Source organism: Procambarus clarkii, chromosome 52, assembly GCF_040958095.1.
Source record: "Procambarus clarkii isolate CNS0578487 chromosome 52, FALCON_Pclarkii_2.0, whole genome shotgun sequence".
Lineage (NCBI taxonomy): Eukaryota > Metazoa > Arthropoda > Malacostraca > Decapoda > Cambaridae > Procambarus > Procambarus clarkii.
The window spans coordinates 24071480-24089915 of NC_091201.1; the positions used below are offsets into that span (position 1 = coordinate 24071480).

The 18436-nt window shown below is 36.7% G+C and overlaps 1 protein-coding gene and 1 long non-coding RNA gene across 3 annotated transcripts; one reads left to right on the forward strand and one right to left on the reverse strand.

Annotated features, from left to right (window-relative positions):
• Nucleotides 1-614: 614 nt before the first annotated feature.
• Nucleotides 615-17144, reverse strand: LOC123763507 (isochorismatase domain-containing protein 2). Its single transcript, XM_069304344.1, has 5 exons — nucleotides 17058-17144; nucleotides 7216-7469; nucleotides 5669-5784; nucleotides 4506-4636; nucleotides 615-2118 (listed from the first exon to the last, which is right to left on the reverse strand). Exons 2-5 carry the CDS (start codon nucleotides 7406-7408, stop codon nucleotides 1917-1919), a joined length of 642 nt encoding a protein of 213 aa, XP_069160445.1. The 5' UTR covers nucleotides 7409-7469; nucleotides 17058-17144; the 3' UTR covers nucleotides 615-1916.
• Nucleotides 7427-10827, forward strand: LOC138352100 (uncharacterized). Of its 2 annotated transcripts, none has more exons than XR_011222715.1 (2): nucleotides 7427-7865; nucleotides 8805-10827. It is a non-coding gene; the product is annotated as an uncharacterized lncRNA (long non-coding RNA). The 2 variants fall into 2 exon arrangements; XR_011222714.1 differs by having other exon boundaries at nucleotides 7440-7778.
• Nucleotides 17145-18436: the final 1292 nt, after the last annotated feature.

The following is an 18436-nucleotide window of genomic DNA, read 5'->3' on the forward strand; positions in this document are numbered from 1 at the left end:
CATACTTTGATGAGCTGCTCATAGAACACATTTAGGAAATGAACAGATGCACGGAAAGATCTTTTGCAAATGAAGGCATACTTGCACATTCATGATTGCAGCATTGGGAAGATACCACTGTGCCTGAAGTATATTTCTTGTGCCTCTGTGTGATGAAGCAGTCAATAAATGTCATCCATGACTGTTGGAACAAAAACTCTATTGTCCTGTCACTTATATCTGGGAAATACATTTAATAATCCTAATCTTTATTCACAAGAATGTGTACAAATACTGTAACATAAGAGTACAGTAATGTACAATTGAAGGAACAGGAGTTACACATACTAATGAAGCCACTATTATGCAAAGTGTTTCGGGCAAAACAGACAAAATTTAACATTGTAAGGGGGGAAAACACTTAAGTCACTTATTATTTTATTTTTCCCATTATTAAGGAATGCATTTTAACTATCAAAGAATTTTATTAATTTATTTCTTGCACATTGGGGGGATGTCAACTATAATAGGGGGTGTAGTGCAAGGGTTAAGCTTCCCCAAAGAAATCTGGGAAGATTTAATTTTGAAGGATGAGTAAATATAGTTTTCTGAGGGTTTTATAATAAAACAAAACATCAGTAGGTAAACGCCATGAAAATGGCATTTTATATTTGTCACTATACTGTATTAACATTTGTATCCCACAAGCAAAAATTCAAATTGAAAATAATACAATAACAAATCTTCTGTCGTACAAGTATGTACAGGTATAAAACAAATTGGTTATGATTACCCATTTATGTTACATAATGGCACAAGATTGTACAATATATAACATTTGACAAATATTACCTGTACTGTACAACATACCTCTATACAAATGTTAAATATATGGGTAATTATTATGCATTTAGAAAAAATATATACATATACATACCTCCACTTCAAGAATCTTTTTATATAATTGTTAACATTATTCATGAATATATATAATGGCTGTCTGACCCATGGAAACATGACCCAATAAATTCAACTATGGGGTTATGGGGTCATTCTTGTATTGCCACCTGTGGTTACACATAGTACATCGGAAAGTGATAATGCTCTATTTTCTAGACTTTTACAACTTTCAGCTTTCTTTTGAATATATTGTTATCACATTGTTTAATCGCATACACGTAAGAAGATAAAATAAGAGAAAAACAAAATAGAGGTACACAAGTAAGGGAAAATATTATTCGGGCAATGGTGCTGTACGAGTGCAGACAATGGTACACTTCATCTTCAAACTGCAAGATGTTCACAGTACAGGCATGTTATTTTAGTATGTACCAATGCTAAAGCACAAAGCAAAAAAAAAAAATTAAGAGATGGACGAGGATTAGGATGCCTTTCAGTAATGGATATTTTTTATCACAACTTTCAAAACTAATGAGTAAGCCTGCTCTTTTTCAGTGAAAAATGTTTTCTACATTTTTTAAATTAATGTGAAATTAATAATTATAATTCCCTTTCTTGTACAAAAGTTAACATTGCCAACATACAAAGCATTGTCTTACTGCAGCACTCTGAATATTAACCCTTGTGATACCTTCATATAGTCCAAAGCTTAGCAGTACTGTAATGCCCAGTGTATTTGATGAAACGTTTTGCCCTAGGTAACAGGAAAGAGCAGCTGAGCAAATACTAAGGTAAGCTAGAAGGCAGGAAAATGAATGAAAAATTTAATTTACTTATTTTATCATAAAACTTAATAATTTACTTTTTTGACAAAAGAATGAGAGAAATATAATGTATTACAAATACCAGCAGCTCACCAATTGTGAAGGTCAACTTTAATTTGGGATGACATATTGAACTAATTTAATTATCATGTGTTGCAATGGCTAACAATCTATAATTTGAATACAAAAAATTATTTTATAATTTCATATAAACTAAAGCTTTGCATCAGCTTGAGCAGTTACAAGAGGTTGGTGGCGAGCAGCCAGGAGTCCAGTATCTGGGGCAGACTCCCTGATAATCTTCTGAAGCTGCTTGAACATTGGGTGTGAAGAGCCACCTGCTAAGCATAGGATCACAGATTCACTTGTAGTCAGAAAAGCTCCACTGTCTCGTAGCCTCTCAAAAGCATACATCCTATGGAAAAAAAGAAATATATATAGACTGTGTGTGTGTGTATATATATATATATATATATATATATATATATATATATATATATATATATATATATATATATATATATATATATATATATATATATATGTGTGACTGTATGTATGTGTGTGTGTGTGTGTATATATATATATATATATATATATATATATATATATATATATATATATATATATATGTCGTACCTAGTAGCCAGAACACACCTTTTGGCCTACTATGCAAGGCCCGATTTGCCTAATAAGCCAAGTTTTCCTGAATTAGTATATTTTTTCTAATTTTTTTCTTATGAAATGATAAAGCTACCCATTTCATTATGTATGAGGTAAATTTTTTTTTATTGAAGTTAAAATTAACGTAGATATATGACCGAACCTAACCAACCCTACCTAACCTAACCTAACCTATCTTTATAGGTTAGGTTAGGTTAGGTCCCCGAAAAAGGTAGGTTAGGTTAGGTTAGGTAGGTTAGGTAGTCGAAAAACAATTAATTCGTGAAAACTCTGCTTATTAAGCAAATCGGGCCTTGCATAGTAGGCTGAGAAGTGCGTTCTGGCTACTAGGTACGACATATATATATATATATATATATATAACTAATCAGCAGAGGCATGGTACTGATCCATATTGCTAATGTAAAGAATCCAAATTTTTTAAAGGAACTTGTTGCATGATGCATACACATACCAAACTGCAACTATGTGCTGAAGCTGTCTGCCTCAGGCTGTATCACCACCAGTATCAGGTTCCCTGATATCTGAACCTTGTACATGGTCTTTATCACTATATCATTAAATTATACTGCAATTATTCATTTCATTATCATTAAGGTATGTTGTGGGCACAAGCTGTATGTTGGTGCCATAAGCTGGTGCTGCATGAGCTACTCACTGTTGCAGTTTCAGAACCGAGGTTTTTACACCCAGAAGGGGTGCCCCTTATTTTGTTACCGTGGGGGTTCACAACGACCCTGGTTGACATGTACAATTGAAGGGTAAAGAAAAATATTCCAGACTAAATGGACCGAGGGCAGGAAGGGAACATCAGCACCCAAGATAACTTATGAAATGGTGCCGAGGATGAATCAATACTGAATGCAAGCAACAGCAGCTCCACCAAAGCCGAACGATGTGAAAGTAAAGCCGAAGAGGTGAAAGTATTAAGCATTAGATGTTGATCCACAAAGAACTAGGACCACCAGATCAGGCACCGAAGAGAGTTGATGGAGAAAGAGCACCATTCTTACTGTTATGTGATGAAAGATGCAAGTAGGACACCAACTATTCAACCACCTGCACACCATACAAATAGTGATAAAGCCATGTCAAAATTGGATCCCCTACCAATCCAGACAAGCAGTTTGGTAGCTCTAGATCAAACCATCAAGGTACATCTCCGGGCCAGTCCAATGAAAGAGGCAGAGTCAAAGAAAAACATCTGGGTTTGGACACTCGGGCCAACTGAGCCAAAAACTAAAAATGAACCAGGCACCATAGAGCCAGAAGGACCACCATGCTGGTGTACATCTCCATTCTGAACAACACATGAAGCAACAACTGAACTGAGCTGGGGGGAGGGGGGGGGGGGATATAGTGAAAACTTGGCCTCGACCAGTCCAACTGGAAGGCATCCGTCAATGAAAGGTGCTGGTTCCACTTTCCAATGGGAATGGAAGTGAAATTTCCCATCTGCAAGAATATTGTACACAACCTGCACTATGAACCAAACTGATAAGCTAGAAGCCAAGCTACACGGGTCCAGGTAGAAAAAGGAATGCGACTCCCCCCCATAGTTCAGGGAATGAATTGCCAGGGAACAGTCTAAATGGAGCCCAGAGACAGGTGGACTGGCTGGGAGCCTAAACCAGCCAGTCCTCAAAACAGTTAAGTCAGGAACCCAGAGAGATGCAGTAGGCTTAGGAAAGATGGGCATTCACCAATGACACAGGCTGAGGGAACATAGTACAGGTATTCTGTATTTTACAGTACAATTTTCATGTACATAATTCTTTATCCTGAAATATATCTTACTTTTATTCCAAGACAATTTTAGACACAAGATACATTTCATGATCTGTGAGGCATTATCAAAAAACACTATTTTAGGATGTAAAAAAAAATAGAGTTTTGTTATAAAAATAATCAGATCCAAGATACAGATTGACTTCTCACAAGTCAACCTGCCCCAGGCCAAGCTTGGGAAGTAGAACTCCCAAAACCCCATCCGGGAACGATCCAAGTACATACTAAAGGATTTTTATTTCAAAAATTTTTCACAAGTCCTAGTACTGGTGTATGCCAAAATAACATACCTATTTGATAGATTGGCATGAATGAAAACATATTATATACCTGTCTATCATGGAGCGTGAAGAGCAAGCATCTACCACCAAGTGAACATCCAGCCCACTCTCTAGAAGGTCTAAAGCTGTTTGCTGAATGCACACATGAGCTTCAATGCCACAAATCACTACTGATTTTATCTGAAAGAAATTTTTGTTAAGTTTTCAGGACAGTCTGCTACTTTTAAACAAATTGTTGTTTTGCTTTTTTAACATTAACATATTAATAAACATTTTATTATTCAATAACACTGAACATTCCTCATAACTGAACATTTGTATGTTTCACTAAATAAGTTGTACCAATATGTTCAGGCCATTAAGGATTTCATTAATACGAGGATCCACTGTATATTAGGGATAAGACCATCATAACTTTGGAAGATAGGGGTGGTTTTCAGTTGGTGAAAAAGGGAGGGAAGCAAGGTACAGCATGCTTCAGTTTAATGTTAGAGGGGCTAAGTGTATATGGGTGAAATAAAGGGATCATACGGTAGATGAAAAATGACCAGGATCTTGGAAGAAAAGTTTGGAACAATATGTGAAAGATGTGAGCAGTATAAGAAAGTTTTAAAAGAGTAAAGGGGGCCTGTGTGTTAAGAGACTATGGGAAGCCTTCTACTGTGAGTGTTCCCTGATGGGAAGTTCCTGTAAGGTTCCCAGGTTCAATTCCTGGGATGGGCAAACAGTTGGGCACATTTCCTTTCATCTGATGTCTATTCACCTAAAAATTTGTCGTTTGTTGCATCCTAGGAAAGATTAGAAGTTGGCTAAGAAAGATCTTTATAAGCCCAAAAGTACAGGCTTCATATCCCTTACAGCAGTTCATTATGTGATAGTTCCTTTATGATATGTGATATCATGTACCCTATATGATAGTTTCAAAGTACATTCTCATGAAATAAATGAGTTTCTAGGAACAGGCTTCAGATGAGCTGAGGTAGGATAACAGCTCTTGCTTGCAGTTTCACTAGGTATGTCATTTGACAGTCTTATGAACCTCAGTCTTATTCAAAAAAAAAAAAAAAAAAAAAGAGAAATCATAAAAATAAGTGATATTGTTTTGTTTTTTATTCTGTAGGCTAATACCTCCCTACCCGAAGGAAGTGGGATATGGGGCAATGATGTGTACAGTATATATAAAACCCCATTTACATACAACAAGTTAATAACCTCTTTGTTCTTGATGATTTCCTGGATTGGAGGAAGATACATCGAGAACTTTGTTTTGTCAAATACTGGTACTTCATTTTCTACAACTTCCAATTCAGGCACAGTGCATCCAAGTCCTGTAAAACAAAATAACAAATTACTATAATGTTTAGTTCACTTTGTCAGTGAGAATCTAGGAATAGGATAAATCAAGAGAATGTAGGAATAGGAACAGGATAAATCGAGAGAATGTAGGAATAGGAACAGGATAAATCGAGAGAATGTAAGAATAGGAACAGGATAAATCGAGAGAATGTAGGAATAGGAACAGGATAAATCGAGAGAATGTAAGAATAGGAACAGGATAAATCGAGAGCAAAACTGCAATAGAGCGATGCACTGTACTAAGACAAAACTGTACAGCATCATGGGCCTAAAGTACACACTACATTAGAAATAAGGGGCATGACTATGCAATTGTAGTGGTCACTAATTTGAAATTTTAACCCGATTATTTGTTTTACAAATCATGCCAAAATTTGAAAAAAGAATTCATTAAAGTAATCTGAATTAATTTTTCTAAATATTTATTGGTCAATGTTAATTCTTTGCTGCATTAATGGACGAAATGACATGTTGTAACTCCCAAAGTACAAAATACCCATTTTGATGCATTTGTACCCATGATAGTTCACCACCCTGGAGTACAGTCAAATACAGTTCGACTTATTACCTGGAGTACAGTTTGGCTTTGTTAGCTTAGGTTAGATTTGAGTTAAGGAAGGTAGGATTAGGTAGGTTTTTCAATTCAGGTGGCGAATGATCTTGGGTATGACAAGTGATATTGAACACAGGATGGTTTTAAAACTTTTCTAACCTTACCTAAGCTTGCACGGCCTAACCTTACCTAACAAGGCCTAACCTTATCTAGGTTTACACGGCCTAACCTTACGTAACAAGGCTTAACCTTATCTAGGCTAACACGGCCTAACCTAACCTTGAGCCGGTCGGCCGAGTGGACAGCACGCAGGACTTGTGGTCCTGGGTTCGATCCCAGACACCGGCGAGAAACAATGGGCAGAGTTTCTTTCACCCTATGCCCCTGTTACCTAGCAGTAAAATAGGTACCTGGGTGTTAGTCAGCTGTCACGGGCTGCTTCCTGGGGGTGGAGGCCTGGTCGAGGACCAGGCCGCGGGGACACTAAAAAAGCCTCAAAATCATCTCAAGATAACTTCAAGATAACCTAAGCTAACACGGCCTAACCTTACGAGACATACGGGTTGAAGCATCAGATAAAAAGGCAAAGAGGCGTGCAGGGCCCCATGTCAACACCGGCTGAGTATCAGCTAACCAACCTGAGTTTACCTGAGTTTACCAGACGCCAACATTAGTGGCCTCGTCGAGGACAGGAAGCCGGCGGCGTGTCAACGGTCCCCTCAAACCTGAACATACACTAAACAGCTAGAAGACACCTTACCGCAGCTCAAGAGTCAGCTGTCACAGGGCGACACCACTATACTAATATATACAAGACAAGTACCGATAAGACCCGTAGCCTCTCTCTCACCTTTCGGGTACTGCTCCGTGCACACAATTGGCAGCTCCAGCAGTTTAAAAGCCCTCAGCAATCTGTTGGATATTTCCACTATCTCTGGGAAATACTCTATGTTCTTCCTGAATTTGTCTTGCAAATCACATAAAAATAAGCAAGTATTTTGAGGGACAAGTCTGCCCAAGTTTCTTCGCACTACCGCCGCCATTATCAGCTGCTGTTGCTGGCTGCTGCTGCTGCTGCTGCTGCTGCTCTCCGGCCGCGCTCAGCTGTTGAAGAGTCCCTAAATTGTTTTAAATTATCAGGTGAATTGTGGGGTTCAGTCCGTGAGCCCATTATGTGCCTCTGTAACCCTATCCCACTACCGCCCACAAGATGGGTATGAGGTGCATAATAAATGAACTAAACTAAGGGGAAAGGCGTCAAGCCATTACGACTATATAGCATTTGGGGAGGTGTCAGGATAAGGATTTGAGATGGGACGGGGGGGAAGGAATGGTGCCCGACCACTTATGGACGGTCGGGGATTGAACTACGACCTGCAGGAAAGGAGACCGTCGTTCTACCGTCCAGTCAAGGTATGTGGAAGCTGATCAGAAGGGTCCATAGAATTACCCCAATCATCCCAAATCAGGCCAAAACTACCCAAAACGTATTAGCATTACGTAAGTAATGAAGAAATATGGTATATTTACTTACTATAATGTTGGTGCTACACGTAGAACATGATCAAACCTATTTTTTCTCTGAAATAATCTAATTTCATAACGAAATGAGACGTAAATATGTGAGAGGTGACGCCATAGGAAGTCGACGGTCCAAGCGACAATTGTGTGGAGCGACTTATCCAAGATATATGGTCGCCTGGAGAGTGTTTGCTGCCATAACAGCCTCCTGTACACAGTGATCCAGTCGTCGTATTTCATGGCTCAAATTGTCGCAAATTTAATTGGTAATATTAACAAGTAGAATGTGTATTTATAATAATATTTTTCATAAACAGCCACAAAATATTTAATATTTATTAAAAAAAAGTGTCTGGAAGTTAAATCAATTCCACATGACAATAAATTTGTTATATAGATACTAGCGTTATTCGTTGGTATGCGTTCGCTATTTAAACTACTCCAGTCCTTTTCGTTCATAGAACACCGAACCCTACACGCTCTCTGATATATTGCTTAATTAACAAATATTCACAAATAAAGATTATATTTATATATGTTATCAGAAAGGCAGATATAAAATAGTTTGTGTTAATGCATCACAGAGATTATACCTTATTAGAGAGGAAAAATATTCATATTTTAAACAAGGCTTCTTGGCCGACGCTCTCCCTTTCGATGGGAACTATGACCTTTTGAAAATCAATGTTAATTGAATCTATATATTATAAAAAACGAAGTTTTTTATGTCATCAGAAAGACATATAAGCTGCATGTTAATACTTTGGTATAAATATAACTGAAGTGAAAGTGAAGATATATGCCTTTTTATAGTTACTTGATGGCTCGCTCAGGGAGTGTGAAGGCCTGCACACAAGCCAATCAATTTTATAATTAATGTACATATATGCAAAGTAACGTCAAAGGTTTTTATTTCAGAATGAAGACAGATGTAAGAGGAATAATAAGAGGAAATGAAGATGAAGAAATGATAAAAAGAATGGCAATAGTGGATAGTAGTAACACACTTAAGAATTATTCAGTAATAAATACAAACTCGTCCTTCACCTATGATAAAGGAAAGTCAACTTGGAAGGATTCAATTTACATGAGATTAAGATTAGGATACAAATATATCTGGCAATACGGAGTTGATGTCAGTGAAAAAGATAAGGAGTGTAAATTATGTAGTATGCCGCACGCCCACACCTTAGAACATTATGTATTATAGTGTCAACTTATTGATAACTATAGAAATAAGGAAATAAGTAATGTACCACATCAAATTGTTTGTATGTGTGATAATGGTATGATAGACAGTATACTTAGGAGCTACAAAAATTTTGCCCCAAGAGTGTAACAATTGTATACTGTACTTACTATATTAACCTGCAATGTTAAATGGGATTCTTGTAATGTTAATTGTCTATTTGTACTTACTGAATTTGTGCGCCCCTTGAGGGACTTGAAGTAGAGGGGGTAGAAATAGCCTAAGTTACTCTATCCCTTTGAGATGTATTTTTTTCTTGTCTCAATAAACATACTTGAACTTGAACTATAAATATTTTTGGCTTCCTGATCATAAAGTTACCGCCGCAGTCGAGGGTAAGAGACCGGATGTACCCCATATACAAGCCGCACTAGCTATTAGTTCATAAAAGCTGACAACTTACCCAGATAAACATTACTTCCTAATTATATATATATATGCAAATAATACAATTAAAATGTTTAAAACATGATTATATATATGTATCATGTGGACAGTTTTTAATGTAATTTTTTCTCCTGATATTCGGGTTCTTTATTATGCTTCATCTTGAGGCAAAGCCCAATACCTTACGCCATATTGATGCTCTGTCCACAGATCATTCTCTCTCTCTCTCTCTCTCTCAAATCATATACATTGATGGTTTCCTTCACCGCCACACGGGTGCAGCTGCAAGTGCAGTTGCCTCTACCCATCAGACAGAACTATTTGCCTTGCTTGTTACACTAAAATGTGTACAAGTGTGTGTGTCTATGTATGTATTAACACGATATACTGAACGGGGCGAGAATAGCTTGAGCTACCTCATCCATTTGTGTGTATTTTACCTCAATAAACTTATTTCAATTTCAATTTCAATTCAAGTCTCCAAACTTGATGCATTAATTGTAAGTGATTTTCTACCATCCTGCATTAATTGTAAGTGATTTCTATCATGCTTAATTGCGCGCAACTCTTTAAGACACAATTGTAACATAACCGTGTCTGAAGCTAGACAGAAAACACAACATTATTAGTGATGGTAACATAAGCCATTTCATGTGAATTCCATCTTCGTTGACCTCCGAAACTTGAGGAATGGTCCAGAAAATAGCTACTAAAGTTTAAGTCAAGTGTGAAGATACTTTAGTTGATACTTAGATACTTCCAATAAGTGTAAACATAAGTGCTGACGATGCTACCTTCCTCTATTCAGACCCCAACCCAAACGCACTATATAATAATGAAAATAATAGATTTAAAAAGTCCACTCATGGATGTAAACTAACAAACTCACATCAAACATAAAAAAGACCAACTACTATTTTTGTTCGAAAGTAAATCCTGAAACCAAATTCAACTTCAGATACACAATGTTAACATTAGCAATAATGATTATGGAAAGTTCCTTGACCTATACATAGACAAGAGACTGAACTTCAGCACCCACATACAACACATATGTGGGTGTATACACACACACACACACACACACACACACACACACACACACACACACACACACACACACACACACACACACACACACACACACACACGCACGCGCACACACACACGCACACACGCACACACACACACACACACACACGCACGCACACACGCACGCACACACACACGCACACACACACACACACACACACACACACACACACACACACACACACACACACACACACACACACACACACACACACACCAGGAAGACATTTACAGAGAGTAGGGAATTAATTAGGTATCTGGTAGCTAGTTAAGTGGTTTGGGATTTATATCTTGAGGTACTGTATACAATGTTCACAACATAGCAATGTATAATCATTTCATTGTATACAACACATTTTGGTGAAATCCCACGGTATTCCTAGACCAGAATCATAAACATCTCTGACTTCCCACAGCAAGGCGCCGGGCACCGCGGGCTCCAGGCATGATGATTTATGTTTATTTCTCAGAGAAGTAAACAGCCTGCGGCAAAGCTACCCATATGTGTAGAGCTCAGTACTACAGATGAAGAACAACAACGTAAACATTTTTGACGTTGATTAGCTTGCTCAAACACCACTAATTTCCATAAAATAAATATAGACAAAACATTTCTGCTACAAAAATAAATGAGAGTAAGAATGCTTGTGGTCTCTTGAAGTGCAGGATAATTAAAATAAGTTTTATATTTTATAGATATAGTACTTGTTTACAGACTATATAAATCACCACGTTAATTTCAGTACAACCTAATTGTTCTTTCGGTTATTGAGATTCTGCATTTCTTGGTCCCGCTTCTCAACTCTCCAATAACTGGTATATTACAGTACTGAAATCAATGTATGTATCATTTATATTTTCGGTTTACATTACGACCGTTAATTTATAACCTTGGCGGAAACTGGGTCAAAGGCTCTTGTTGTTCATGGCTCGTCGCTGAGTCGGAACTTAAGATAAATTGGAATTGGATAAATTGGATAAAAAACCATATCAGCGTAAGCGCCCCCGAAGTGAAAGAGCAGTTTAATGCTATATAATAAATGTGTTTTGGAAATAGTAGCTGACGATTTTGTGTTGATATTGCATATCTCTTACCTAATTTGTATTATGAAATATGACATGATAGTGCGTTACAGACTTCAGTTAGGAAATAATTGGACTTGTAATGTGATTACTGATCCATCTGTATCCCAGTCATTTTACTATGTTAATTTTATGTAATTTATTCTTAAGCTTAATAACATTATTTAAATGTGCTAAATTTCCATTTATATATATATATATATATATATATATATATATATATATATATATATATATATATATATATATATATATATTATGTTTCCAAATTTCTGATGATATACAACATATTGTGGTTTATAATTAAGTTCTTATTAATAGTGATCCTGCATCAAAATTAACAATGTTCAAATTCGGTTTTGTATGTTAAAATTAACTACATTTTTATGTTAATTTCTTTCTGTAAATAATGATGATAAAGTGCAATAAAGGTATGATTGAGACAATGTTAAATCGTTAAATCCTAAATATATCTTGAGTCTTATACTTGAAATATTAAATGAACATATAGTGTGTAGTGTAGTGTTTCAATTATTATTAAGAGGGAAGGGTTGGGGGTAATGGTTCATATGTCCACATTCGAATGCCCCTCTTCCCAGGACTGGGGATGCGGGAGTGTACAATAAACTATACCCACCTCCGGCAGCAGCTTGTCGAAGGCGGAAGTGGAGTCTAGGCCGTTTGTCATGAAAATTATAGTGTGATGGCTCTTATTTTTATTATGGGTACATAATAAGATTATGCCTTTATTCTTAATTTATATTACAATGCTGGTAAAATACACTTCTTGATGAGTATGGAGTACAAATGAACTCATTGTGTACCCTATACTCACAGGATGAGTATAGGGTACACAATAAACTACCACTCACATCATGGGTATGGGTTGCACAAGAAACTATCGGAGAGCAGAGTATGGAAAGCAAAGTAAACAAAGATTCACACGATGAGAAAGGGTTCCACAATGTCCTATGACTCACAGGATGAGTATGAGGTGCATAATAAATTACCATTCATAGGATGAGTATGGGTTTCACAATAAACTAAAGGTAACAGGATGAGCATGGGTTGCACAAACTATTGGTAACAGGATGGGTATGGGTTGCACAATAAATTACTGTGCTAGGATGAGTGTGAGTAGGATATATATATAAACATATTGTGGTTTATAATTAAGTTCTTAATAGTGATCCTATCCTGCATCATAATTTACATAATATATATATATATATATATATATATATATATATATATATATATATATATATATATATATATATATATATATATATATATATATATATATATATATATGTATATATATATAATTAGGAAGTAATGTTTATTTGGGTAAGTTGTCAGCTTATATGAACTAATAGCTAGTGTGGCTTGTATATGGGGTACATCCGGTGTCTTACCCTCGACGGTACCCTCCTTACCCTTATCCGCGGCGGTACCTTTATGGTCAGGAAGCCACGGATATTTACAATGGGGCTCGGTCAGTCAATATGATTCCTTTGACATCACTAAACTAACTCTTATGTATTCTGTTCTCGTATTGACAATTTGAATGACATCAAGAATATTTTGAATATCTTCTGATATAGATGGTGCTGTAGTTGATTGTTGTTCATGACAAGTCCAATGGGTCATTAGCATCGCTCAGATTAGTGGGAATAAATTCTTGCTGCAACAATGAGTGTTCTCAGAGCTAACTAGGGTAACTAAAATACTTATTTCCTAAATAAATACTTTAATTGTAAATATTTGAAAATATATGGTATGTATCAGAATTTCTGACGATATAAAACATATTGTGGTTTATAATTAAGTTCTTAATAGTGATCCTATCCTGCATCATAATTTACATAATATCTACTTCTGTTTTGTGTATTAAAATGACTACTTTTTATGTTAATTTCTTTCTGTAAATGATGATGATGATAAAGATCAGTAAATGTAAGTAAGAACATAAGAATGAAGGTAACTGCAAAAGACTTATTGGCCCATACGAGGCAGCTCCTCGTATGGAGCTGCCTTTGATAAGTAATTACCAAAGAAGGCACCAAGCCGGGAAGGCTGTGTAGCACAATCAAATAAGTCAACTGCTCCTGAAGAGGACGGTATTACTTACAGTTTACTGAGATTAGTCTCACAAGTACCAGGTAATCCACTTTTAGTGTTGTACAGAATGAGTTTAAGTGAAGGAGTATTACCTGATGATTGGACAGTGTCATTGTTCCCATCCCCAAAGCACACTCAGATAATTATAGACCCATATCTCTACCATAATTTTGTCTATTAGCACAGTTTTCGGCGTGAATGCATTTTGGTTCTACAAGGTAGCCAACTCCATCAAAATATTAAATATGTACCCAACTCAATTAACGATTAATCAACCAATTACTCCATGGGATAACTTGGATCTAGCAGTTGATTTTGTAAATGCACCCAAGAAAGATAATGTACACTCTACATTATTAAAACAGTTAACACTGTGAAGCATCACTGAAAGTACTCAGAGTATGGGTAACGATGTGTATCAGTGCTATACCGACGGTTCTGTAGAAGAAGGTGGACGATGTACCGGATGTGCATGTAATATATTTGAACAATCTTCTCTCTTACATACATGAATGAAGCGCTATGCTAAACTGTGTAATTACTATTTGAGTACTGGAACACTTGATGATATATTGAACTTGTACCCTAGATTGACGATGTAACGTATCAATTATACAATGAATGTATGTGATGTAACTCTATAACCTGAGCTTGTGAAAGCACCTTAATCACCTTCAGTGATTAAGTGCTTAATTGCACACTAGTTTCTCTATCAGTTATCTCACCTTGTCAGAGTAAAAGAGACAAATATATGTGTATGTATGTGTTCAGAATTCAATTTCACCTTTGTAAATGCACGTTAATGACACTATGTAAAAGACACATCGAACACTTTATGTAGGGCATACGTAAATCTGTGTATTTATGTATTTACGTATGTAGCTTAGCCTAGCATTTTAAAAACACTACAATCACCTTATGTGGTTGATTGTTCAATAAATCCCTGAACTATATGTTTAACAAATCTCTAACCCTATCAATGGAGTTAGTTTAGTTCTTATATTATGCACCATATACCCATCTTGTGGGCGGTAGTGGAAAGGGTTAGAGTCCATGGCGGACTGAAGAAAATGTATATATGATGGTTAGCATTGTTAAATGTGTGGCCACGTCTGTGGTAGAAAATAATACAAAAAAATCAAATAAAGGTATTATTGAAACTTTATACGAAAACATTAAATCCTAAATATATCTTTAATATTATACTTGAAATATGGTATACTTTGCTCTCTCCATCGTACTTCTGCACCTGCTGGCAAGTGGTTCGGTGCAGTGTGCAGGTGATGTTCATTACTGGGTGAGCTGGCAAGTGGTGCTCACCTGCCAGCTCACCCAACGAAAATTTGGTTTTTAATACACTTACACATTTATTGGGTCTTTCCTTCACCTTCATTCAAGCACTAGGGTATTACAGTAAGTGTTTTAATTATAATATTTATTAACGTTATTATTTTTAATTTTTATTATTATTAGTATTATTATTAACAGGAGAGGATCGAGTGTGTGTGTGTGGGGGGGGGGGGGGGAATAATGGTACACATGTCCACATCCCAATGCCCGCCCTTCCAGGACTGGGGGTGCGGGGGTGTACAATAAACTATACCCACATCCGGCGGCAGCTTGTCGAAGGCGGAAGTGTAGCCTAGAGAATTTGTCATGATAATTAGTGATGACTCTTATTTTGATTATGGGTCTGTAATCCAGTTAAGCTTTTATTCTTAATTTATATTACAATGCTGGTAAAATACACTTCTTGATGATGAGTATGGAGTACAAATGAACTCATTGTGTACCCAAGTTCAAGTTCAAGTATGTTTATTGAGATAAGCAATAAATAAATCTCAAAGGGATAGAGTAGCTTAGGCTATTTCAACCCCCCTCTAATTCAAGTCCCTCAAGGGGCGCACAAATACTGTGACTACAAATAGACAAATAACATTACAAGAATCCAAACAAGAATTGTGAACCCTATACTCACAGGATGAATATAGGGTACACAATAAACTACCACTCACATCATGGGTATGGGTTGCACAAGAAACTATCGCGCAGAGGATGAATATGGAGAGCAAAGTAAACAAAGATTCACACGATGAGAAAGGGTTGCGCAATGTCCTATGACTCACAGAATGAGTATTAGCTGCACAATAAACTACAGGTCACAGGATAAGTATGGGTTGCACAATAAATTACAGGTCACAGGATGGGTATGGGCTGCACAAACTACCGGTAACAGGATGAGTATGGGATGCACAATAAATTACGGGTCACAGGATGAGTATGGGTTGCACAAACTACTGGTAACAAGATGAGTATGGGATGCACAATAAATTACCGCACAGAGGATGAGTATAGGGTGCACAAACTGGTTGGGTAAATGGAAATGGTTGGGTACATTTCCTTTCACCTAATGCGACTATTCATGTGTCCGGACTTTCAATTCAGTTATATTTATGCCAAAGTATTAACATGCAGCTTATATTTATGTCTTTATGATGACATAGAAAACTTCGTTTATTACAATATCTAGATTAAATTAACATTGATCTTCGGAAGGTCATAGTTCCCATATCGGTAAGGAGAGCGTCGGCCATGAAGCCTTGTTTAAAGTATGAATATTTTTCCTCTCTAATAAGGTATAATCTCTGTGATGGATTCACAAAAACTATTTTATATCTGCCTTTCTGATAACATATACAAATATAATCTTTATTTGTGAATATTTGTTAATTAAGCAATATATCAGAGGGCGTGTAGGGTTCGGTGTTCAATGAACGAAAAGGACTGGATCACTGTGTACAGGAGGCTGATATGGCAGCAAACACTCTCCTGGCGACCATATTTCTTGGATAAGTCGCTCCACACAATTGTCGCTTGGACCGTCGACTTCCTATGGCGTCACCTCTCACATATTTACGTCTCATTTCGTTATGAAATTAGATTATTTCAGAGAAAAAATAGGTTTGATCATGTTCTACGTGTAGCACCAACATTATAGTAAGTAAATATACCATATTTCTTCATTACTTACGTAATGCTAATACGTTTTGGGTAGTTTTGGCCTGATTTGGGTGATTGGGGTAATTCTATGGACCGGATCAGAATTACATTTCACCTTTGTAAATGCACATTGATGACACTATGTAAAAGACACATGGAACACTTTATGTAGCATACATAAATCTTTGTATTTACGTATGTAGCTTAGCCTAGCATTTTAAAAGCACTACAATCACCTTCTGTGGTTGATTGTTCAATAAATTCCTGAACTATATGTTTGACAAATCTCTCACCCTGTCCATGGAGGACAGAAGAAAACGTATATATGCTGGTTAGCATTGTAAATGTCTGGCCACGTCTGTGGTAGAAATATAATAATAATAATAATAATAATAATAATAATAATAATAATAATAATAATAATAATAATAATAATAAAAGTCAAAATGGCTGGGTTGAGAGTCCCTAGCATCAGGGTTGCCAGATCCAAATTGCTCAAAGTAGCGGACTGACGGTCTAAAAGTAGCGAATTTGTAGCCCAATTTTTTGTTAGTGATTGAGACGGGTTTCAAAGTAATATTTTGATATATAGAGTACACTACACGATGTTAATTGTTTTATTAATATTATTTCTGCATATATATATATTATTTTTTAAACCTTTATATATATATATATATATATATATATATATATATATATATATATATATATATATATATATATATATATATAACTTAATTTGAAAATTTCATTACACAAAATGGGTTACAACATTGGTTACATGCAAGGTACAAGGCTACTTGTCAAAAGTTGTAGAGCCCGACCAGTTGTGTAACTGGACCCCGACCAGTTGTGTAACCGAACCCCGACCAGTTGTGTAACCGGACCCCGACCAGTTGTGTAACCGGACCCCGACCAGTTGTGTAACCGGACCCCGACCAGTTGTGTAACCACAAGCCTAGCATGAACGAACCGAACAACATCTGAAGCACAAACATACACGAACCAAAGCCCGAAACCGGAACTCAACCAGTTGTGTAACTGCAAGCCTAGCAAGCAAACATCTCATCCAAGCCAAATTATAACAGCCCCAGAGCCCAACCAAACTCCCTCCCTCCCTACCTCTGCTAAAGAAACAGCCCCAAAGCCCATCCAAACTCTCTCCCTAGCTCTACCAAATAAACCTTTCCTTAGCCCTACCAAACAACCGCCCCCCCTTGCCTTAACAACTAACTTTGGAGCCAAAGTAAACAAACAATTGAGCCCTATAACAAAAGAAACCTAGTATTCTTGCAAAAATACAACAATGAAGCCCTTGAAAATAAACATGCACTCAGCCATAGCAAAGAAACAACCATGATGATCTAGCAAAGAAACATGAGGTGCTGGCACACCAATGCACGAACTGAAGCCCGACCATGCACAACCCGAAGCCCAAGTGACACCCCCGGAGCCCGACCAGTTATTTATATAACCGGAGCCCGACCAGTTATTTAACCGGAGCCCGACCAGTTGTGTAACCGGAGCCCGACCAGTTGTGTAACCGGAGCCCGATCAGTTGTGTATCTGGACCCTACCAGTTGTGTAATAGAAACCCCACCAGTTGTGTAAC

Coding starts and splice junctions, on each gene's coding strand:
- LOC123763507 (XM_069304344.1), bottom strand. CDS start 7,408: ATGGCGGCGGTAGTGCGAAGAAACTTGGGCAGACTTGTCCCTCAAAAT. Junction 5,785..7,215: donor CACGGAGCAGTACCCGAAAG/GTGAGAGAGAGG, acceptor TTTGTTTTACAG/GACTTGGATGCACTGTGCCT. Junction 4,637..5,668: donor AAATCATCAAGAACAAAGAG/GTTATTAACTTG, acceptor AATTTCTTTCAG/ATAAAATCAGTAGTGATTTG.